The 24,228-nt window shown below is 44.8% G+C and overlaps 8 protein-coding genes across 8 annotated transcripts; 2 read left to right on the top strand and 6 right to left on the bottom strand.

Moving 5' to 3' along the window:
* Positions 1-167: 167 nt before the first annotated feature.
* Positions 168-4,094, top strand: RPO41 (DNA-directed RNA polymerase; the record flags this gene model as incomplete). Its single annotated transcript, XM_018856751.1, has 1 exon — positions 168-4,094. One exon carries the CDS (start codon positions 168-170, stop codon positions 4,092-4,094), a length of 3,927 nt encoding a protein of 1,308 aa, XP_018713870.1.
* A 160-nt stretch (positions 4,095-4,254) lies between these two features.
* On the bottom strand, positions 4,255-5,109 carry MOB2 (Mob2p; the record flags this gene model as incomplete). Its single annotated transcript, XM_018859431.1, has 1 exon — positions 4,255-5,109. The coding sequence occupies one exon, from the start codon at positions 5,107-5,109 to the stop codon at positions 4,255-4,257; it is 855 nt and encodes a 284-aa protein (XP_018713871.1).
* An 816-nt stretch (positions 5,110-5,925) lies between these two features.
* PSD1 (phosphatidylserine decarboxylase 1) lies at positions 5,926-7,719 on the bottom strand (the record flags this gene model as incomplete). The annotated part of the gene is made up of 1 exon (XM_018856517.1): positions 5,926-7,719. The coding sequence occupies one exon, from the start codon at positions 7,717-7,719 to the stop codon at positions 5,926-5,928; it is 1,794 nt and encodes a 597-aa protein (XP_018713872.1).
* Positions 7,720-8,236: 517 nt separating this feature from the next.
* APC1 (anaphase promoting complex subunit 1) lies at positions 8,237-12,859 on the bottom strand (the record flags this gene model as incomplete). The annotated part of the gene is made up of 1 exon (XM_018856661.1): positions 8,237-12,859. One exon carries the CDS (start codon positions 12,857-12,859, stop codon positions 8,237-8,239), a length of 4,623 nt encoding a protein of 1,540 aa, XP_018713873.1.
* A 349-nt stretch (positions 12,860-13,208) lies between these two features.
* On the bottom strand, positions 13,209-14,492 carry TUF1 (translation elongation factor Tu; the record flags this gene model as incomplete). The annotated part of the gene is made up of 1 exon (XM_018856746.1): positions 13,209-14,492. The coding sequence occupies one exon, from the start codon at positions 14,490-14,492 to the stop codon at positions 13,209-13,211; it is 1,284 nt and encodes a 427-aa protein (XP_018713874.1).
* Positions 14,493-15,072: 580 nt separating this feature from the next.
* Positions 15,073-15,912, bottom strand: METBIDRAFT_37569 (uncharacterized protein; the record flags this gene model as incomplete). Its single annotated transcript, XM_018856890.1, has 1 exon — positions 15,073-15,912. The coding sequence occupies one exon, from the start codon at positions 15,910-15,912 to the stop codon at positions 15,073-15,075; it is 840 nt and encodes a 279-aa protein (XP_018713875.1).
* A 133-nt stretch (positions 15,913-16,045) lies between these two features.
* Positions 16,046-18,447, bottom strand: METBIDRAFT_29874 (uncharacterized protein). The gene has a single exon (XM_018855503.1). It carries the CDS (start codon positions 18,373-18,375, stop codon positions 16,159-16,161), a length of 2,217 nt encoding a protein of 738 aa, XP_018713876.1. The 5' UTR covers positions 18,376-18,447; the 3' UTR covers positions 16,046-16,158.
* Positions 18,448-19,846: 1,399 nt separating this feature from the next.
* On the top strand, positions 19,847-22,576 carry METBIDRAFT_9667 (uncharacterized protein; the record flags this gene model as incomplete). Its single annotated transcript, XM_018859433.1, has 1 exon — positions 19,847-22,576. One exon carries the CDS (start codon positions 19,847-19,849, stop codon positions 22,574-22,576), a length of 2,730 nt encoding a protein of 909 aa, XP_018713877.1.
* Positions 22,577-24,228: the final 1,652 nt, after the last annotated feature.

The raw sequence follows: 24,228 nt of genomic DNA on the forward strand, positions 1-24,228 counted from the left end.
TCCGTAACCTGCCTTGTCTCGAATTCCAAGTGAGCAGACTGGATACTAAAAAGGTCAGAGGGCGAATAGAGTATATCGTTTAAACAGATACGATCCGCAACGCGAACACGTTTGTACACAAATTTCCCAAAGGAATACTCATAACATCCCAATTTGCCAATCCCATTATGATTCGCAATGCTTCATATAGGGTGCTGCTATTGCATTCCTTGAAACGGGGACAATGTATTTCAATTGGTGGGATTCGTTTGACAAACACATCTTCTTTGCCCAGTGAACCACAGCCCGCCTCTTTATTTCTGAACGAAAAGGAAGTCACCCTCTCTCCCTCAATAGTTGAGGAACTTCGGAACCCACGGAATACCCTGACAGGAGCGTCTAAGGTTTCCTCAAAATCTTTCAACGAGATCGATGAATCAGTGTTTGAGCTGAATGAAAACCAAGGTAAGACGGAGCTGTGGTCTTCATCATACGACCCAGTGACCAGGTCTCCATTTGCTAAAGACGTGATCCATTTGCAATCTTTACTTGAAGCGCTTTTAGCCAGCAGAAATTATGCTCGTGCTGAAAACATTTTGATGGCACTCCACCCACTTTCCGAAGGTCCTAGACATTTCCTTACATTGGTGAATAAATACCTAGAATCATTTGCCTTGGATGAGCTGACTACATTCAATGAAACAGACAGTTTTTTCAAGAGAATGGCCTCAAAGTATCGGATCCACCCAGACGATCGCACTTATGCTATTTTTATTTACAAGTCTTATTGTGAAAACGGGAACTATATGGCCATCGTCTCGAAAACACTTGCGAATCCCCAGATGTCGAAGAAAGTTTTTTCACACATGGACGTGATTCCACCAAGTGATCTTGCGATTATTTTGAAAAACCCAGAGATCAAAGAGTATCACGTTGCATGGGATCTTCGCGTTCTTTTCAATGAGATCCGGGATCCCTTGAACAAGGGGAAAGACAATGAAGCTGATGTACCTAAATACTTCAAAAATGAAAAAGCTCAAGCTCCAACTCTTGAGACTGGAGCAGCCAAACTTCGCTCAGTTGATTCTTTCGGTTTGAAAGTTATCAGACATACTCTCCTTGGGTTAGAAGGTAAGGAGGATTTAGACTTGCAGAATATTGTCCAAGACTTGAATCATGAAAGCTCACAGCATCTCTTACACAATCTCAGCGATGGCAAAAAAAGAAACTTCCACGAAATCTTCAAATCTTTGAAAACTGAGGAGGACAAGCAGAAGTTTTGTGAAGTTCTCGAAACTTACAACGAGAAGAGACAACGTGAATTGGAGAGTAAGGGTATCGATGGTGCGCGTGAAAAGTGGAAGTATGAGTTCGAAGATATGAAGAAAAGAGGCGGTCTCAAATTGAGTAAAAACTTGAACGTTCTCTTATACATTTGGTACAAAGACATGCTTCCACTTGTTGAGGAAGAAACAAAATTGTGCCAAGAGCTTTTGGATAATGAAATTGACTCGACCCTGTTGGACACTGAACAGAGAAATCAAATGAAAGATCGGTCATTCTACGCTCCCTTCTTGGTGTTGATACCACCCAAAAAGTTGACTGTTATCACTGTCTTAGAGTTGTTGAAGTTGAATTCCACTGGTGGAGTTGTAGACGGAATGAGAACTGCTAGAGCGGTAATCTCGGTCGGCAAAGCCATTGAACTAGAATATCGCTCGCAACTATTGGTCAAGACACAGCAGAAATTTTTGCAAGCAAAGGGTTCTTCACACTGGAGTAAAATTCTCAAAACACAAAAAGCAGATCAAAACCCAGCGTACTCGGAACAGGACTGGGACTACCCAGTATACGCAAAACTTGGCTCTGTTCTTACTAGCTTTTTGTTACAAGTCGCCAGAGTTCAAGTAACGGGTACTGAGCCTTCAACGGGCAAGAGAATTGAGGGCATGCAACCAGCATTCCACCACACGCATCAGTTCGTGCATGGTCAAAAATTGGGTATCATCAAATTGCACAAACAATTGGTGAATTCTCTCGCTAGTAACACAACAGTTAACTCTGTGCAGCCTCAACTTCTCCCTATGTTGACTCCTCCACTTGATTGGACTAGTCATAGAACGGGAGGATATCGGTTCTCCCCAAGCACACTTGTGAGAATTAAGGACTCTGCTGAGACAATTGCTTATGTCAAGGCTGCTTCCGACAGCGGTAGATTGGATGGAGTGTATGCTGGCTTGAATGTCTTGGGAAAAACTGCTTGGAGTGTTAACGCTAAAGTTCTTGAAGTAATTTCACACTACTGGAACACAGGAAATGAATTCTTGGACATCCCCCCTATTGTTGAGGAGCCTAAACTTCCAGAGCCATTGCCCAAAAACGCTGAGCCTCTCGAGAAGGTCCAGTATGCCAAAAAGGTTCGTAATGCGCTCAATCAAGCGGCATCTTTCAGATCTCAGAGATGTGACACCAACTATAAGTTGGAAATTGCCAGAGCATATGTTGGTGAGAAAATGTACTTCCCACACAACGTTGACTTCCGCGGTAGAGCATACCCTCTACCGCCGCATCTCAACCATCTTGGAAATGATTTGACTAGGTCGTTATTCGTTTTCTGGGAGGGAGTCGAGCTTGGAGAATCTGGCTTGAGATGGCTTAAGATTCACTTAGCAAATTTATACGGTTACGACAAAGCCTCCTTAGAAGAAAGAGTTCAGTTTGTCGACGATAATTTGGAGAATATTTGCAAAGTCGCAGAGAATCCAATTGCTAATGAAGAGTGGTGGTCAAAGGCTGATAAGCCTTGGCAAGTATTGAGTGTCTGCTTCGAATTAAATGAAGCACACAAACTCTCCGATCCTCGACTGTATGTTTCATACATTCCAGTCCACCAGGATGGAACCTGTAACGGACTTCAGCACTATGCAGCTTTAGGTGGTGATATCGAAGGTGCAAAGCAAGTTAACTTGGTGCCATCTGATAGACCACAAGATGTGTACAAGTTTGTGGCAAGTCTTGTCGAAAAACGTTTGGAAGTGGAAGCAGCAACTGGTAAAGAGGAGGCTATTTTCTTGAAGGGAAAAATTTCCAGAAAGATTGTGAAGCAAACTGTGATGACCAATGTGTACGGTGTAACTTTTGTTGGTGCCGTGGCGCAAATCGAAAAACAGCTTTCGGGTCTTTTCGGAAAGGATGATTACGCAACTGTGCAAAAACACTCTCGGTACCTCACAAGTTTGGTTTTTGCCTCCATCAGAGAATTGTTTGCCGGCGCCCACTTGATTCAGGACTGGTTGGGAGAATCTGCCAAGCGTATCTCTAAGTCAGTGAGAATTGACTATGAGGATAAGAATGCACAGGAAGCCAAGAAGCCAAATCATTTGTCGTCCGTTATTTGGACCACTCCTCTTGGGTTGCCATGCGTTCAACCATACAGAGCAATTCTGAATCAAGTTGTGTCCACAAACTTACAAGACATTTCAATCTCGGATCCCTGGAAGGCTACACAAGTTGACGCCAGAAAACAACAGACAGCATTCCCGCCAAACTTCATTCACTCTCTCGACGCAACACATATGCTTATGACAGCAGCAGCCTGTGGAAGGGAAGAATTGAGTTTTGCGTCTGTTCATGACTCTTACTGGACTCATGCTGCGAACGTTGATAGAATGAATGTGAAAATTCGTGAATCTTTTGTCAAATTACACGAAGAGAGTTTGATTGTCAGGCTTCGTGACGAATTCGAGAAGAGATATAAGGGGTTCTTGCAGGTTGTGTTTATTCCAGGAGAGCACGACCTAGCAAGAAAGGTAAAGAAGATCAGAAAGGATATCGTCAAGGATTTGAAGCGCGGTCTTACGGTCGCTGACGAGATCTACATTGAAAGAAAAAGACAGGAACTTTTACAGTCACCTGATGCGACAAAGCAAAAATTGGGGCGTGAAATGGTGACTACGGTCAGTGTTGCCGAGGAGTACGATGTCTCCAAATTTACTGTCACCTCTGCCAAGAGCAAGGCGATTCAAGTCTTGGTACCTTTGAAGTTTCCCGACATCCCCGAAAGAGGATCATTGGATGTCCAGGTTGTGAAGGACTCGCCTTATTTCTTTTCATAAAAAGGCCCCTCCCGGAACAGTGGAGAGATATGCAGAAAAGCATACGCGATCACGCTTTAAGCCGATTATAGAAACTAATCCGAATCTGTACATAGGAAATACCATCGGATGAATTTTGAGATTCAAAATTGTATTGAAATAATATCAGGTTTACAAAGAGTTATATGATTTTCCCCTGTTGCTCAAAGTTTTCAATCAAAGGCAATAATGGAGCAAGCTCCGACCTCTCAATCAAATTGAACTCTTTACACACACTTATGAAGTGTGCAAAGAAGGAGTTCCAGTGTGCCTCTAGCGATAAGTGGACATACTTGTCGAAGTGATTGTGATAAATATGGGCAAATATTCTAAACATTTGTCTAGCGATATTTTTGCAATCCTTGACTAGCGTGGGAGGAAAGGCGCCACCATTTCGTGTGGGAAACACGCTTTGGTCATTGAGCTTATTAGATATCCACGTCAACACGTAGTCGATGTATTGGCAGGCTGGAAGGTTCACGGCCTGGCCAAGATTGTCTTTCCACATATAATTTGTATCTGGCCCTGCATTCATGGTGGGATATTGTTCAGGAGTTACATACTCAGAAATAACACCGTAAAACTGATTGAGATTTCCATACATCTCGAAAATATTGAGCGAAAGCCATTCACCATAGTCGACGTACTTGGGAAGCTGCACAATTGTCTTGAAAGAACCTTTGACCAAAGCAGTATTTACGAACGGCTGACAGAGAAATAGAGGGAGTTCTTCTGTTGTCTGTTCAGCGCCAGATGCCGAGTTCCTTTGCGGCAGACGAGCACGGGACTGTCTTGTACTTTTCGTGGGAGACAGTGGCGCAAACTGTATAACCGAAGCTCGTTGTTTGGAAGGAGAGGTTCTTCCTGAAGGCTGGGGTCTTCGAAGAGGCAGAGTGGGCCCGCTTGGTGTTTGATATAAAATGCTCTGTGGCTCGTAGTCTTTCTTGTTTTTCTTGGTCGAGCGGCCAAAGCCCCTAATTGTGTTTAAGAATGACATAGCTCAAGAGTAAATGTGAGTGTGAGATCGTGGTGAAAATGACCAGGGTAGGTCACTTCTGATTTTCTAATGGGATATGCTTGCCCAAATTCAGGTCTAAAAAAGTCCACTGTCTTCCGTTCTTTGCCAAAGGACTCTGTTATAGATTGCCACGTGAACTAGATTGACGATACTCTCTATTGCCCGAAATATCCGTTGAGTGTCTTGGCGAGCTGTCTAATTAATTCTTTTTGTTCTACTTCTTATGCTTGCGTGTCTAATCAGAATTCTTCCTTCCAGTAGTGTGTGTGTTTGCAAGCTATTCCAGTGTGATTCAAAGTTGTGGGAGCCAGAGACGATGGAGAGAAACTGCGTCAAAACCTTCAAGCAAGGAGCCAAGAAACGAAATGCGCGGGTTCACTGTAGATACCGTGCGCCTAGAACATGCGCGGGTTTAGGATAGAAATACCGAGCCGCACGAGAGATATAAGAGTAGTCTTGGGGAACCAGAAATTTAATCTGTGTTCCTGATCAGATGTCTGCTAGAGGTCGATTATATGCTAGGTCTGCGAATTGTCAAACTTCAAATATGCTTAAGCTGGTGTTGCGAGTTACATGTTGAAATCCGTTCGCGAAATTTCAGAAAAACTTTGAATCCAACGGCCTCACCGATAAAAAACTAAAACAACTAAAAAAAATTCGAGCTGAAATATCATACAGGTATACGCATCGTATCAGTTATTGAAGAGCAATATTGCGGTCTACAGACAAACTCTACAAATTGCGGATCTCAAAGGATGTCAACGCGTCGCCTAGTGCAAGCATCATTTATAAAAATCAGTGGAAGTTGCCCAAAGTCTCTCCCATCTTGATCTTCTGACCTACCTCTAGGTCAAACTTGAAATTGTCAGGTGCCTCGAAAACCAAGACAACTGTCGAACCCAATTTAAAGCCTCCTACCTCTTCTCCCTTACTCAACGGAAACCCTCCCAATAATGAGCTCGCACCCGTATATGTGGCCTCATATACTGTGTTCTTTTTTAATCTCTTTTGTTTGGTTTGCAGGTCTTTGTCATTTTCTTCGGGTCCTGGGGTGCTGTTCAGACTTGAGTCGCCGGTACTACTGCTCAAAAGAGATGTTTTTTCGTGGGAGGAATTTGACAGCGAGGGCTTTCTCAGGTACACCTCATGTTCATAAATGTCATTGGTCTTCAAATCCTTGTCAAAGTTGACCACGATGCTTCCAACGTTGGTTGCACCAACTGGAATCATAGAGAAAAAGCCATATTTCCAGTAGCCAAGAAGAGCAACTCTTTCATTCAAGACAAACAAGCCTTGCAAAGTTTTTTGAAAAAACGGCGCGACAGAAAAAAGCTCTCCAATAAAATGCCTTCTCAAGGTTGTCACCCAGTTGGTAGGTGAGTGGTAGCGATGATAATCTCCTGGAGCCAAATATATCACAGCAAAGTACAAATTGTTGTGATTACTGTGGCTCAATCTCTCAAGTGGTGTAGGCGTCAAGTTCTGGGCGACTTGCAAGTTCTTACTGAACGAAGGCTTGGAGCTTTCAGCAGTACCATCACCTTTATCCTTAAACTTCAACTCGTTTTTATGATGTGTGCTTTCGTTTTCCCCTCCGACAATGTCATCTAAACTGTAAGAAATTCCATTCAAGTTTGCAAATTCTTGGTCTCGTTTGATGACAGTTTCGTGTGTACAATCATGATCGAATTTCAACAGGTGTGTAGGAGCGGCCAAGCGCTTTGTAGACAAGCCAAGTAAAGCATCAATCGAGTAAGTCATTCCCTTCACTTGCTCGATCTCACCGTTCTCAATTACACCGAACTTGAGCACCTTTCCATCCGATGGTGACACCAACTCTGTATCAGCCAAAGGACGTACACCTGTTTTCAATTTCCTGTAGAAAAATTCAGAAAGATTTGGGTAAGTTGTCAAGTCCGGCTCTTCCATCTCATCCAAGTTTACACCAAATAAAGCAGAATAGAGCTTATACGAAGGAGATCTAAGCCAAACAGGTAAGTTGATGCTGTTGACCTGACCCCACAACCTGGAGATCGTTTTCAAGGGAAGAGTAGAGTATGCATAAAGGTGCCAAGACTGTGGCTTGATGGTGTACTGACTGAATGGTTCTGCGTCATCGTACTCATCATAAGAGTCCCTCTCATACATGATTTTGGATGCAACACCACCCAAGACCACAGTCAAGGACGTCAATGTCCACCAACGAACAAATCTTCTTCTTTCTTTTCTTTGTCTTCTAGCTTCATCCGAGAAGAACCTCCTGTGAAAGCTCTTCGTCTTTGACTTCAAGCTCAGTGGAGCATTGGCGATGCCTCTTCTGGAAAGTGGTATGCCCGGCAACCGGATGTTCTTGCCGCTTTTACTCCATGAGGAGTAGAAAAAAGCGGTTTTCTTTGGTCTTGGAATCTTAGGCAACGATCCTCCCCTGTAACCACCCCACAATTTGCGCTGTCTTGTTTGTGAGCTGTCATGAAACAGTCTCTGGAAGTCCACCTCAGCAACAGAGGAAGCTCTAGACAACGGCTGGGTAATGTTCATGGCCTGCGGACCATTGACGAATGGAGAATGGGGATAGAATTTACGTCTCATTATGGACGCGTCGCCGTGAAATAATCTTGGACGATACACCATTTTTTCCAGGAACACGAAGGTGACAATAGAATGGATGCAAGAACTCGGTGTGTTCAAAAGCAAATGCTCCAACTTTAAACCTTTTTTTTTTTTGGTCGGGGATTTGAGATATGCCCGAGCGAAGACGTGAACAGCGTGGTACTTGGGCGTTTAAATCTTATAGGCCAAGCTAGAATCACACGATGGTGCGGGATTTTTTTGATACGCAGCCGCCCACTTCTATCAACAACCGCGATCCTGCGTGTGGGTTACAAGATGAGATTTTCAGGTATGCAACGGCCGCTCCGCACTCATTTTTTTGTGCCTGAAATGATATACGCACAACTCACAGCGGACCAATACGAGCAGAAAGACTTTCATTTGTAACTTCTAGAAAAACAAGCAAACTGATAGTCATAGATATATTTATGAGAGCATGTATTTCATTGATATTTTTTATATTGTGCACTCCTTGAATATTCGGTCAGAATGCGTATCAATGAGTTATTTCCCAAATGCTTCTTTTTATAGTCTCGATGAACTGCACATCGAGATAGAAATGCTCGTCCAGGAGTTTGCAGTCTGCGTAGGCTATAAGTAGTTTCAAATTCAAGACATCTTCCAATCGCTTTGGGGCAGTCGCATTGTGGGTCAATTCTAATTTATCATCGAAAATGTTGAAGATGGAAAGACCAGAATTAACCTCCTCAGAAGCACGGTTTTGAATTGCAAGGCCTGATTCCCGAATATACACGCCTTTTTCAAACGACGAAGAGCCTGTTCGCAATTTCAGATTGAGGAGCTTCCGAAGAGTTGTTTTTGCCCCTCCTTCAGTAATATGGAGCTGTGAACTTTTGCTATCAAGCAAAGAGCCCACAGACGCTTTTAGAAGTTCGTAGTTCAGCTTCCTGAGCACGAAAATGGTAAGGGAGTTCTTGAATTGCTCAAGATAACCAGAATTCACCAGGAAGTCAATCGAAACTTTAAAATATGACTCGGAATCCACTTGAATTGACAAGATTCGGGACATGTCCCCAAGGAGAACTGGCGATTCCGCTTCTTTGATAGAACCGTCTTTATATCCGATGCGTACTGGTAGTTTAATAGGTGAACCATCCTTTACGTCTCGAACAACCAAACACCGGGGCTGAATAGACAACGCCCAAAAATGCCGCAATACTTGCAAATGAACTTCTATTTCACTATCCTCATTCGGGAACACAGGGTATAATGAAACAATCAAGGCCGCAATTGCAAAATTAGTGTCGCCAAATCCATACTGGCTACCCCCAAGAAAAAGAATTCCTAGAGCCATGCTTGTTGCCATGTGTGCGCCAAAATCAAAGTTTTTATGAATCCGGCCATGAAGCACCCGCAAGCGACGAAACACTTCAATGTCTCCACTGCCGGCCATGACAACAGACAAACAGAGACATAATAAGTCTTGAAGTTGGCAAACACTGCTCAAAGAAAGCTTCTGGTCGTATGTGTCAGTTGATGCCACAGAAATGACCATAGTGATATCCAAATAATGCAAAATAACATCTCTAGCCCGAACATCATGCAGCGATGCGTACTTAATAGCCACAGAAAGACATGCGCCCCCCAAGATATTAAACATATTGATTTGATCGCTGTCCAAATCATGAAGAGCGTTGATGTCGTGCCGCTTGAGAAGCACATCTGGAATTTGGCTCTCCACCCACATTCTCGTGGGTTGAATATTATCCCATAAGATCAAGTTCCTACATAGGCACCTTAATAGCAAGAGATCTGGGCGCACGTAGTCCAAAAGTTGTTCAGATGTGGGAATTTGCAACTTTGTGGCTATGGTGGCATTTCTTGTCCTCAAGTAGATGAATCCAAGAGCTATGATAGCACCCGAACTTGATTTGTCGGATTCATCTTCTGAATGGGCATCTTTCATGGATATGGCGTACGACAAGAGTTTATTGACAACGTGCGTGTCATTTAAACCTTTCAAATCATCACCTTTACCCAAATTAATAAACCCCAAGGCGATACCAGCGGCTAATTTATAGCTCTCTTCCTCGTCATGATTGTCCGCATGTGGCTGGAACTCACCGAGTTGGGACAAAAGTATTTCACTCATACGGCGATGCTGAGTCTCCAAGTAAAGCAAGCCTATACCGACTAGACCCGCAGACTGTACGATTGTGGGCACATTCAAGTCGTTTGCTCCTTGAGGTAGCAAAGCAACAGCATGAACTGATAAGACTTTTGTGAGCTTATTTTCCATTGTTCCCTTCATGCTAGCAGCCATCCCTATAAGGAGACCAACGCTTGTAAGTGGATGCTTGGGGCCTAAGTAGTTATAGATGTGCCATTCCTCCAACAGTTTTAGATGACCATTGAGACCCAATCCGAGTAAAAAGCCGGCATGTTGAGCATTATTTTCAGCTGGTTTGTTGTAGATGACCCAACTACCAGAGATGCATGAAGCAGAAGGACTTATACTAAGGCCCGAAGATACACCATTATGGAAATGACCCCAATCTGTAACTTTTTTGTGTAGTGAGCCTTCTTCAAGTACTATGGTCGTCATTGATGGAGCAATGAGTGTATTGAGATTAAATTTGGATATTGGAAACTTCTCAGTAAGTAAAGGGACTCTTCCAGCATAAAACAAAGCAGCTCTACCCAAGGGAATCGTTAATGTTCTCAAAGCAACTAGTGAGGCAGTTTCGCGCTTCAATAAGGTGGAGTCGTATTCACTCATACCATCTTTGATGTTGAGATTGGTAGTTTGAATTCTCGTTTGATGTAAAAGAGTGGTGATTTCAAAGAATCTTCTATCTTTGTCGAACATGAGCTTCGTAATTTTGAGCCGATCTGCCTCTGACTGCTCATCCCAAGCCATAGAGTAATCATGTTTGTTTGAAAGTGAATCGGCTATGGAGTTTGCGTCACGGCTGTTAGAATTACCTAGCGAATGCAAATGAACATTACTCTCTGGAATTGAGCGATCAGGTTTTGAAAGCAAGGGTAAATCTCGCCTACCCACTAAATCAAAAATGGAACTGTTCCATTCAAATTCAGGATCCTTTTGGCAACACAGAAGGCAGTTTTTTAGTGGAATACGAACTCCAGTGGGGAGTGATTCCAATTTGCTAGGTGACAACCCATACTCGAAACAAGCCTTCACGATAACATTTGGAGTCAGTCTCTTAGAAGCAAGAAGTGAGAAAATCTCACAGATTGAATTAGTTCTTGGTGTTATCTCTTTGTTTACTTCATCGCCCTCTTCAACCAATTGAGAAATTTGAAGAAACCGAGACCTTCTATGTTCAAAGAGAGATATCAAATGCTCAAATATGTTGGGGGGATTGTAAACTAATGAGATCAGTAGAAGTTTCACGAACTTGTCAATATTGGTTTGATCAATCATGTAGTAAGAAGTCCAATGTTCCAGCCATCCCATCCATGTGGTCAATTGCGTGAGCAAGATGCCAAGTTTTGTAAGTTGGTGCCCTTTGAGAGCATTAAGTCTGGTCTCTTCATAAACCAAGTGCAATGAGACTACTATGTATGGAAAAAGATCATGAAGCAGATAGTCAATGGTGAAAGCCTCATGTAGCATCCGAGCTGCTGGAATTAATTCAGTTATCTCATTTCTGGGGATTTCGGGGTCTTCTTGAGTATCAAACGGGTATATGAGAGAGAGGATTGTAATGACATAAGCTTTCCAGTCGTCACGCGTATTTTCCAACAGAATCGCTGATCTCCAAAGCACCCACACACTTTCGTTTAGTTTAGACCCTGATAAATATTTCCATATTTTCAAACATGTCAGTACTAGCTTGTTGCGTGGTTCAAGAACAATATTTATATATATTGAATCTCTCGTTTCAGTCGCCGATCTGAGGGCGACTAAGTGATCAGCTGTACTTGCAATGCTTAATATTGCTGCATACGTCTCAGGAAAATTGATCGAGGGAGAAGTAATCTCTAGGATTGGATGAATTAGCTGTAATGAATTACTGTTTTCGAGCAGTAGGAGCCAGCCGGGAAATGAAGGGTGATTCAAGGATAAGGCATGATGGCAATCGATCGACATGGAGGAGTGATAATGAGGCATACTCCCAGACGTGAGTTTGTATATGTAGATAGTGGCCTGCTTGGTTGCTCTGTTGCTGATCACAATTGCCTCCTTGTCTTCGTAAATTAGGCCGGAAACAGTCAAGTGCAGGGTCCTAGCCTTCGCAGCGAATGTGTCAACTTTAGTCCAAATCATGTCTTTTCGAAGTGTGCCTAGCTCCATGGAGCCATGGTTTGCGATGGGTTTACTTTGTTCAGAAAGGCCTGATTCCGAGCCCATTCTTGCAATAGAAGACGCACCCGAAAGGAGAGTACTTGTTCTCTTCTTATCCATGTTGATGGACAGCTGTAGGCTAGATGCAAACGGTGGCTGGATGGACTCGTATAGCTCATCCTCAAGAATCCTAGAGGGATTTGGTGTAGCCATGGACATGTTTCGTTTACGCCTCAGCGCGTTGGAACCCACCACTTTGTTACGGACCGCCTCTTTCACATGGTAGACATTGACTGACCTTTGACGGGCGTTGAAAGTTACGCATAGAAAAAAAGATTTCCCAAGACCATTCAGCGGGAAGTACACAAGAGACTCGCCAGCGGTCACAACGGAAGTTGAAGACGTGGTCACCACACGTAGGTCTCCAATTGGATCGACTAAGGTGAAAAAGCGATACGGCAAGAAGTGGCCATGGCTTGAAAGCTGGTCGTTTTCCCTTTCCAACAATAAACCAGACTCAAAGGGGAAGACCGCTTTCAATGAGAAGGGGAAACACACAATGTGCGAGTTACCACCCTGCAAATAAATATGGGCAGAGCTCTTGAGGCACACGACTAGGGCATCAATTCCCTCAGACACGTCGTGCTGGAAAGTTGTGTATGTGGCTCCAACAATGTCCTCGTCGTAAATCAATTTGCGGCTAATTATGGCACCGGTGGCCACGATCACTTCGCGGGGAAACACAACAAGCTTACGGCCATGTGAGAACAAGAACGTTCGATGTTTCGCCAGACTTGGAAGTGACATCTCGCTCGAAATGTCGAGGGCAGGCAGGCTGAGTGGCATATGGATATGTGGTGTAACAACGAGTTCGGTGATCACTTGTCTCTCGTGGTTTGTGAGCGCGGTTTCGCAAGCGCGTCCCAGTCTGATGGTGCAGGCAGACATACATGTATGAGCCAGAGACAGGGATCCTGATGAAAAATCGATTTCCAATGGGTACCCAATCATTCGACAAGTCTGATCGTCAATTTGTAGTTTCTGCGCCGTACGATATTGTCAATGATCCTCGAGCTTGGCCATACTCTCAAACGATGCTCCAGATCCACTGAGCAAAACCGGACTGAGAAGGCAAGGGAACTATGAGAAAAAACAAGGACTTCATTACTATTTACATATGGTCGAAGAGAAGCGTCTACTCGAGGATTCTGGTGACCATACCAGTACCGACGGTCTTGCCACCCTCTCTGATGTTGAAACGCTGGTTGAGCTCAAGAGGGGTGTTTCTGACCAACTCTATCTCCATCTCAACGTTGTCACCTGGCGAGACCATGGCAGAGTGGTCGGCACCCTCTGGGAATCTCAAAACACCGGTGACGTCGGTGGTTCTGATGAACAATTGAGGCTTGTAGTTCTCGCCGAATGGGGAGTGACGGCCACCTTCTTCCTTGGACAAAATGTACAAAGAAGCCAACATTTTCTTGTGCGAAGACACGGTTCCACTCTTCGCCAAAACCATACCACGGGAGACCTCGTCTCTCTTGACACCTCTCAACAAAATACCGGCGTTGTCACCAGCGACAGCAGAGCCCAACTCCTTCTTAAACATCTCGATACCAGTAACAGTGGTCTTGAAAGGCTTGTCGAAGTCACCAACAATCTCGATCTCCTCACCCTTCTTCAAAGTACCTCTCTCGACTCTACCAGTAACAACAGTACCTCTACCGGAGATAGAGAACACGCCCTCAACAGGCATCAAGAATGGCTGCTCCAAGTCTCTGACAGGGGTAGGAATGTACTCGTCGACAGCAGCCAACAACTTAGTGACGGCTTGCTCGCCAATCTCTGGCTCTCTGCCCTCCAAAGCACACAAAGCAGAACCCATAATGACTGGAGTCTCATCGCCATCGAAACCGTATTCAGACAACAACTCTCTCATTTCCATCTCGACCAATTCTAACATCTCAGGGTCGTCAATGGTGTCGACCTTGTTGACGAAAACAACCAAGTGCTGCACACCGACTTGTCTGGCCAACAACAAGTGCTCCCTGGTTTGGGGCATCTGGCCGTCGGTGGCGGCAACAACAATGATGGCACCGTCCATTTGGGCGGCACCGGTAATCATGTTTTTAATGTAATCAGCGTGACCTGGACAGTCCACATGGGCATAGTGTCTGTTGTCGGTCTCGTACTCGACGTGGGCAGTGGAAATAGTAATACCTCTAGCTCTCTCCTCAGGGGCCTTGTCAATGGAGCCGTAGTCCAAGAAGTTAGCGCCTCCCTTGTCGGCAAGCACTTTTGTGATAGCGGCTGTCAACGTAGTCTTACCGTGGTCAACGTGGCCGATGGTACCAACGTTGACGTGAGGCTTCGAACGGTCAAAAACAGCATACGATCTGGCAAATGCAGGACGAGGACTGGTGACGGCTCTTCTTGCAACACGCAAACCGGCGAGCTGGTTGGCGATGTTTTTAATCATGGTGTTGAATAAAGAGACTGCTGGCCAAAAAAATTCCGAGGGCTTTTTTTTCGGCTTTTCTTTCGTCGCTCGATTCGCGCTCGCGGGCGGATCGTGTATGCAGTCTCGGTCAAATGCCCAAGCCGAGCCAGACCCGGAAAACACTGCCAATGTCCAACTATAGTTCCTTGTATTGAAAGGGGCTTCCCTGGAGCGAAGAATATTGGTAGAAAAGTAGCGGAAGCACTTTTGGGTCCGTGAGGCTTGTTTAGTTTTGCGCGAGCCGCAACAATGCTTCTCGCTGGTGGAGTGCATAAAATTGCCCTCATCTACGGATTTGCAATTGGTCAAGTCTCACCCTAAACTGCAAACCAACTTTGGAACACCGAGATTTGGAAGCCCAGTCAAGCTTCAAGTCCAAGCATTCCACTTCGCACACTTCTGGTCTTGGGGAGGGAGGGGGGTGGTTGATAGAACTCCTCTCGTATTATTGTTACCAAGAAGACACGTGTTATTCTGGTTTCACCCGCTGTAATAATGTTTGAACAAATCGGGCACTCGCAGCTATATCAAAGTTTCATATTATGTATTTCTTTGCAGTCTACAGTAGCAATCCGTTTGCTTCCAGTGCATTTTCGTGCTCGATCCTCTCTACCTCTGCTCGTTCTAAATCTTCGTATCCACTGTTGTGCTCGTAAAAGATACAAAGCGCCAAAAGAGTGCCCTGTAGTAAAGCAGCCACGAGATACGACATCCAAGAGCTCCAGTGAGAACCCTTTGTGAAAAATAGAGTGGCGGTGAATATAAAGCCGCCTGGGGTTTGAATACACATCATGCCTATGGATAGCGTCCCTGGGTGTTTCAAACGATAAGTAGTGAGAATCTGTGGGACGTATTTGATCACAGTCAATAAAGTGGACATGAGGCCATTGAACTGTGCCAATGCAAGAAGCACTGATCTGCTAGTCGAAAACGCAATGACTATCTGGGTTGCCGAAAGTGCGGCATGGAGCATCACCAAATAGCTCACTCTGAGTATCCGAGAAAACTCCTCCTTATCCTGCTTCATCGACCCTCTCGTCCATACTATCACAAATACTAAAATCATTATAGCACATGTACATTGAAGTCCAATTTGGATAAGATTGAGCTGTGAATTAATACAGTTGAAGAGCGTCAAGGCTCCTGACCGGCAGCAAAACCTCGCCCTCGAGCTAATCATAATGATATTGGTGAATGTGAAAATCAGCGAACAGGACCCAAGGAGAAGAAAGCTTACCGAAAGCCCCTCGGATGTCTTTTTCTTGTAGATTCGAAAATACTGTGGCAAGTAACTAACGAAGATGCCTGCAGTGATGAGAACAGAAATCACCAAATTTGTGATCGAAGCGCCGTCGTAGACAGAGCAAAAATCTGCTGGTGCACCAGAATCATTGATCATCTTTTTTTGATTCTGAATATTGAGCTGAGGAGTTAAAATAAGTGAAGAGTGAAACTGTTCTAGTTGCTCTGAGTGCGATAACAAAACTTAGTATGCTGTGTTATCGTCGATACTGCGGGGAACGTCATTCGCGCACGTCAACATCTTGTAAACCATATATTTCTATACATACATTGCGACTGTATTTCACTCGATATATATAAAAAGGCTATTCATAAAATGAAGTTATCCCGTGCAATTTTAAATCTAGTTGGATATCTTGAAGGGTACTTTCACAGGCATTGTTTCCCCGTTGCCTAGTTTGATCTCAATCAAGAGATAGTAGTAGCGACCTATAATGCAGCTTTGAAAAGAGGGAACAAGCGTCAAAGCACCTTGCAATTTGTCCTCCATCGGCCTTTTTGAATCTTTCACAAACAAGCTCTGGATGTCAACATCTAAAAATATTTTTTTCTCGGCCTTTTTTGAGTCGGTGGAAGTTTGCCAGAATCCAAGTCCGCCTGTGCTGTGCACTTTAACATTCTCAATCTTTAGGCTGGTGCTCTTGGCTTCCAAGTTTGCCAAACATTTCACATCCATTAGTAATTGGTTTGAAACTCCCAAGGCCTGTGTCCCGTATATGGTGATTAGTTTGCATAATTCAGCCAAATACGCTTTGAATGGAGCAACAATATACCTTTCAACGCCATCGCTTGTCCCCACCACATTCCTGAACTTCATATTCTGCGTGAACTCGATTGGTATAGGGTATTTTTGTGACCTCACAGTGCAAATCACAATTTTCGTGCTGATGCTCCGTATTTCTGGTGCACGGACTATCTTCCCGTCATTTTCAGTACTTAGATACTCAAGGCATATAGGAACTTCCAATCTTCCCAGCTTGTCTGTATCGATTTTTGTCACGGGGCTGAATATGTATGGAGTTTCATAACGCACAATCAGTTCGCGTTTTGGAATGATTGCATTAAGCAAACCGACTATTTTCGCAGGTTGCGTCAAATGCTTTTTTCTATACGGGAAATGAACCTTGGAGCACTCTTCTTCATGCTGACTTTTTGTAGCTGTAGGAGCAGCCACATAAGTTTGTTTTGTAGTTGAAGGCTTCCTTGTTATGCGATCTGAAGAAACACCTCGTTCAAGCCTCCGGCCTGTCTCAAGACATTTCTCAACACTTTTCACGAAAATCTCATAATGCTTATCGGCTATGTAGCCATTGTCATCTTCTTCATTTGCGCTTGAGTTGAGGACTCTTGGGATCACTCGTAACGGTAAGCTTGCCTCTTTCACAACGATAAACTCCTCGTTGTGAAGTTTTCCGCCTCTTTCGTAAACGGACCTCTTGCCAAAAACTTTTGTCTCCACACTGTAGCTAATGGAAGTGTCTGGAAATCCGTAATCACGTGTTATAAGGTTCGGGGCGATTTTCTTGCCTGAGGGATTTCCGAGAGAATGCATGTGGTTCAGCGGGCTCGCTGCTGATTGTAAGGCTTTGTCTGCTTTGATTGGAGCTTCCCGGAGTTTACGTAATCTCTGCAAAAACACTGTCTTGTCCAACCCAATACTTGGGAGGAGCACGCAATGCTCCGGTATGTTATGGACTTCACATGCACAATCCAAGAGCTTCATGGGAACTGTGAAGTTGAAAAACTTTTTGTAAGCTACGCCCGGCTGGAATTCCCTTTTCGTTGGGAATTGAAGGGTAGTCTTATCCACCGGATCGATGTAGTCCAGCGGATCCTCAAAATTTACCGGGGTCCATGAAGCGTTGAAGTCGAACATATTGAGAAACTTGAAGAAGAGATGCGGCTTCGATCCCGAGCCATCGCTGCTATTGACGGCCATGCGTCCCTCAAAAACCACCGAGAACATATCAAAGCTCAACGGCTCCTTACATGTGTTAACAACAATAACGTGCCCATGGATTGTGTCGCCCTGCAGAAACTCTTTTTCAAGTGGGCTGTAGAACTCGGGTTTTCTTCCCCGAGCACCCGGCTTTTTCGTCAAATGTATATCGATCTTCAACTTATCAGCCACTAGCTTATTGAACTCGTCCACGTGTTTCATGCGGTGGGCATGGGCCAAGATGGTATTTTCCCAGCGAGGCTCGGGGGAACGAAAGCTTGGGCTACCACCAGGTGCATTCGGTTGTTGACTAAAATAGTCATTCCCCGTGTCTGAAGAAGACAGTTGTGTTGGTGTATCCTCATAGACAGGAGGCTCACTTCCCATATCCTCAATCAGAGGATCCACTACTTTGGCGTATGTCGACTCATACAACTGATACGAGGGTAGAATATTCCACATGGGCACATCTTCGTGTGCGGGTGACTTTACCAGGTATGTTGCTGGCAGATTCGGGCAAGATTGTGATGTGGAGCCCACGACTTCTGTTTTGGACAAATCAAGATTAAATTTGGATCCCAGAGCTGCTCCACGCTTGAAGCCCTTTTGGAAGATGCTCATGGAAAGCTCCGGCACGCTTAAGGTGGGTCTTTTTCGAAATGGGTTGGTGTTGGGAAACGTGATAAAAACGGCGGGATAGGCAGGGCCTGCGCAGGCGGATGCGCTTCAGGCGCATCTGACAAATGACTCCAGGCCCGTGCTCGAAACCAATAGTCGGATGCTATGCACAGACCCCGCCCAATTCACTCTTAATTTCCTGAACCTGGCCTGGTGCCAAACTTGAACATTCGGCTTTTGACTGTGGCTTTGTGAGTGTTAACGGGAAGGCTTGCGCTACAATTGTTGGTTGTATGGTGACTACGAGGCCCGCTTTCGATGAGCCGTTAGGGCCGGCAGGGTGACGTGAAAGCCGCACTCAACGCTAAGGCGTGAAACGCCCCAAAGGCCACTGGGAATGGAGACCAAACCGAGAGTGATGTGCCATCATTGGCACGACGACTACATATCCTAGTTTGTAATATAATTATGAGGCTCCACGAATTCTTCAAATACAAAAGTACGGAGGTCCGTGTGCTGAGAAACTTTCTGCTCTAATCTAAAAGGCCAGTCTGTGGGCATGGAATCCACGCACGCTGGTTTCACGTGACAGGCTCGCCTCGCCCAACGGCTTTGAAAAAGCGAGCAGCCCGGTATATACTTTGATGCGCTGCCGCACTGGGCCGTAGCATACTTAATAGATACCAATTCAATACATAACGTGGACAAAAGTTCCATATAATTGGGGACCAGGGGGGACAGTCGAGCCACGCAACCGGTCAGTGCATATTGTCTTCTAATCTTTGAGCCCCCTTGGTGTAGAACTTGATTTCGTGACTGGATGTTCTCCTCCATGATTGTCACCTCACGAACCACTGGCGATTTTGGGAATACCCCCGCAGACCTGAAGCACTATACATAGGATCTTTGGGATCCCAAGCAGGATCCCACACGCCCAAATGCCGAAGTAGCAGTCCGCAATTTTCACGCATAATGGAAGAACAGCTTTCAGCCACTCTCAGTGAAGTGGCTATTTTTGGACGTTTTTCGGCAACTTATCAGAGTACTATGTAGCTGGAACTCTGGCTCTGCTTATTCGCACCCTGCATCACTACACCGCGTAAGGACGTGCTATTAGTAGTCACTGCTGGACAAAATTTCGGCATCAAATGATGAGCACCGTTCAAATAATGAACACTATTCAATTGATGAGCACCATTCAAATGCTGAACATCGTTCAATTCAGCATATAAACTTTTCTATGCCTTCTTGCTTTTCATCTGGTTCTGTTCATGACTGTCACTTAATTTTCCAGTGCTGGCACCTGTGCGCGTCCCATTCGCGCTCGATGTCTGCCCATAGTACTTAGCTGACCTTGCACAGAACTCTTCAGTATAGGCCGACCCGCTCACAGCTGGAACAGCGGTCTGCAGATCCATATCCACGTTTCTTGGACCCGAAAAGACAAGCCCACAAACACCACGGTCCCAGTAAAATGAACCTCGCCTTGTGGGCTTTGACTGCAGCCCGAAAAGGCAGGAAAAAACAGATGGTTCCTGGGTCCTCGGGTCATATTGTGGAGGAGACTGCGTCCAACCTACGAACCACAAAGGAAGCCAAAGAGCTGATACTTCTCCTGGTCGAGAAAAGCGTTTCAAGTCTGAATTGTATTATCGACGCCATCAACAATGATGCTTCGTACGAAGATTTGCTGAGCTTGGTCCAGCTGTCACAGCCTCCCCCGGATTCTCCCATAGAAGATTCATTCAGAAGCACTTCTTCGGTATCTCGCTCGGAGTGGGACTCACAAGAGCCTTCTTCAAAGCCAGAACTATTACTACAACACAGCGAGAAGATTACCAGCTCTTCTGCACCGCCCGCTTCCGATCCTATATTACATGGTCTCCCTGCAGATGACCCTGAATCTCCTTTGCCTGGCCCAGCTTTCAAGCCCCCATCGACTGATTCAACCGAATCTTGTCTGGCAGATTCACGCGAGCATATGCGAGATCTGCGGGTCTTCCTGCCCAGGAATGAGACGCTGTCTAGTAAAATAAAGGTAAAGGTGGAAACATCGAATGACCGCAGTTTCTTGGAAGACACGGCTTCGGCCCCGCCCTTGGGTTTACCTGATCCAATCAATCCTCTAGCAGAAAACATACATGGGCTCGCCGATGCCCCCATTCAAAATGATGCGACCATTAGGCCATCGCATGTTGGCGCCAATGAACTGCATTGGGGAGCTAAAATGTCAACAAAGAACATCGCTTCAGCTTCAAAACTGAACGTCAGCTTGAACGACCCTAGCTCATTCTCTCCTATAAAAATAGTGAATGGCCGTGTTGCTTCTTTCACCGCTCCTGATGTTGATGTATCGTCGAATCCCCTTTCACTGGCTGTGAATTCCAAATATAGCGCAGAAGAACCTTCAGCCAAAATTACAAAAACTAATGACACAAATGGGAGCGACGATGGCGCTGATAATTCATTTCAAGCCATCAGCACTGCAATTCGAAAGAGTTTTGCTGGCAAAACCTCTATGGGCCTTCATCCTGGTCTCTCGAGTCTGCACAATGATGTTCAATCTGACATCTTAGCTTCTCATACTCTGTTCACGGGAAATGATCAAAAGAATTCTAATTACGTGCTGAGGTCCTTACCAAAGCCTGACGCCAGTATAAAAAATGTCAAGGTCAAGATGGAACCCGATCCAGACTCTGTCAAAGCCCCCCCAAAAGTTGAATCCTCTAATTCAAGATCTAGATCAAACACATCCTCCTACACTGGAATTGTCTTTGTGAGTTTGCCGAACAAAGAGCCTATAAAAATACACCCTACAACTCAAGCCGGAGCAGGGGAAACCGAAAGGAGAAAAGAAAATTCATTGGCAAGCAATGTTCACTTCTCGCAAAGTATACATACCGCAGATCAAACCAACCAGCCTCTGGAACCTCATCCTCGGAAAACTAAATGCCGTGGCGAAGACTCACAGAATGAATCGAATCAGGCGAAGCCACCAGCCCCAGTTCCAAATTTGTTTTCGAAGAAAGTGTTTTCTAATATCCTTCCTCCACCCAAAAAAGTGAGCAAGAGTCCTGTGAAATCCATGAGGCTTTCGCCAACAAAATTTCCTTCCCATCGACTACCGGATCGCCTCTCCACTCGAACCACCAATGCTGGCTCTCCTATCAAGCGAGAAATAGCATCGAAGCCTCCTTTCATTGGAAGGTCTCCAGTGAAATCTCGAGTTGCCGAACCTCTATCTCGCTTAACTGCCTCATCTTCCGTTTCCAGCTCTAGATCCCCAACAAATTATAGTCATAAATCTGACCGCGGGAGCATCAGAGGCTCCATGACAAATGTGTCGATTCACCAAGCTCAGAACCTCGCTAAATACCGGTCTCAGCAGGAGATTTTCCCGCCCTCAGGCCCAGAAAAAGATGGTAAATCGTTTTCATCGGATAAAGACTTTCTAAAAAATAGATTTCTGACGACAGCCTTGCTCCCCAATAACACCAGGCGATTGCGGAAACTGGTGCACCCTGATAACGTCCAATCCCATATTCCGAAAGCTTTGGTTGAGTCTCATGCTGGACCATTGAAGCTCACCAGTCATTTTAGAGATCTAAAATCTGCAGTCAGACCAGAACTTGAGCCCAAGCCGGAATTGTTCCCGCATCTCCAATCCACGAGCGATCCGAGGCTTGCTCTTAAAAAAGATTTTCTGAGCCCAGAGAAAAGGGAAGTAACGAAAGTAGACAGATCACAGGCACTTCTCAAAAAAGTAAGAACACCTTCGATTGGTATACCAAGCACTCACAACACATCCAAAAAAAGAGCCATTGGGAACGCGGTCCCTTTGCCTGATGCCGCTCGTGGAAAGTTTAGGAAGGAAAGCACGACAAAACCCTTTCCTAGAGATGTTAGAGGCTCCAGAACGCCATCGAAATTTCCCTCTGTTAACCCACGTGCTCGTGTTCTCCATGGCTTACATCCAGAAACACTGCCTGATTCACTCCCAGATATCCCTTCTGATGATGATTTATTACGTGACACAAAGCATGTCAAAAGCTGGGCTGGAACCCCAGAAATTTTGCGAGCTATGAACGAAAAGCTGAACTTAGATCCTAAGGCAGTATTTGGCGAGTGTACAGACTTAGATATGGAAGATGTCTTTAGATCCGTTAAGAGCCGGTCAGACAGAGTTCCCCTGCGAACTATGTGATCCCGCAAGATACATAGTAATTGGTAACTGTCTAATCTTATCTATACTCTACGTTTTTTTAAAGCGTCTTCTTTACTCCATGCTTTGAGCCATTCGGCCGAGTCAACTTTAGGCACAACATAAAGTCTCAAAGCATTATCGAATAAAGGCGCCTTAGCATTATCGCCCATCAAAGCACTATTGATCGCAGCCTTCTTTCCCACTTTAACCAACCCCCCAGAGATGGTTTCCATGTAACAATCAAGTGTTCTAAGAGAAAAGCACTTGTGTTTGGGATTCTCGAACCATTCTTGTGGTCTGTCGAGGATAATGCTCAATATTTCTGCTGCGGTTGAAAGCTCGCTAATCTCGGCTATGAAATCAAATTCGTCGATAGTAGGATACAAAACCATCGCTGGCATTATGAGTTGAGACTCGTAATCCGATGGATCCTCTAAACGTAAAGTAGCATTTTCCAACAACTCAGCCGGGCGCGAGGTTTTGATAATCTCTATATGTCTGAGGCCAATGGCATTCGCCAAGAGTGTCTCTTGGAGTTTTTTTTCGTAAGCGGCTTGCTCCCTCTTTTGCTGAGCTTCTTGTATTAGCGACACCTTCTTATTGAGTGCAGCAAGTGTTTCTTTTATTGCCTTATTTTCAGGGTCCTTAGTCAACCCGTACTGCAATAGTTGAGTGGCTTCATCATACTTCTCAACAAGGAAGAACGCCTTTCCTGCTCTGTAACACGCCTTGACATTGCTTTCGTCAATGATCAAAGCTTTTTTGCAATCTTCGATACATCTTCTATAGTTTTTAAGTTCAAGGTTGCATGCAGCACGATTCACATACAAAGCCAAGTTAATTCCTTTGACGCCACAGTCTATATCGAGACCTTTTGTGTAGTATTCAACTGCATCTTTGTACTGCTTTGCTTTGAAGCAATCGTTTCCCTGGTTTTTGAAGTTGGTGGCGATTTCGTCAGGTTCTCCATCGTAAGCCAAACTTTTCAAAGCTTCTAAGCCCACATTTTCACCGCCCTGTCCGTCACTGTCGTCCAACTCATTCATAAAAAAGGGCAATCTATTGATTTCATCCATGATATCTTGAGTAGACTTCTGTGCCAACTCGGAGAGCTGGGGAGGCAAGTCAGGTTCACCTGGCTTGGGAATATATCTCCGGCTTTCCCAAGCTGAGATGAGTTGATCTTCTGCATTCATATTCAAATATGTGATTTTGTATAATCCACCTGTACAACTATATTATTTATGAAATTCTGGAGTCGATGAGGGTTGTAGGCATACAACGCGAAGCGCATCGAAAAGTCCGTCATATGGACTGATGGTGTGGAACTCGAATTGGACGGACATTATTTTGGCTGAAGGGCAATCAGTTTTGGTCAGGGGAAAAAAAAAATCTTCCGCTCAGAAAATTTGAACAAAACGGCTTGATAGAATTTTTTTCTCTTTCGACTCGAAAAAGATTTGATGGCATCCAAATCTCACCTATCCTAGGAGTCGATGACGTAATATCCAATACGTAAACAGATACGTGCCATGAGGACTGTCCAGGCCGTGACTAACGGAAGGGGACGGGCCGAGCTAAGACACTTGGTACGTAGCTGGGAGCTGTTTAAAGGTTTTTTATATATATTCGTTATATAGTTTTGCCCCTTT

Source organism: Metschnikowia bicuspidata (genome assembly GCF_001664035.1).
Source record: "Metschnikowia bicuspidata var. bicuspidata NRRL YB-4993 chromosome Unknown METBIscaffold_1, whole genome shotgun sequence".
NCBI classification, from domain to species: Eukaryota; Fungi; Ascomycota; class Pichiomycetes; order Serinales; family Metschnikowiaceae; genus Metschnikowia; species Metschnikowia bicuspidata.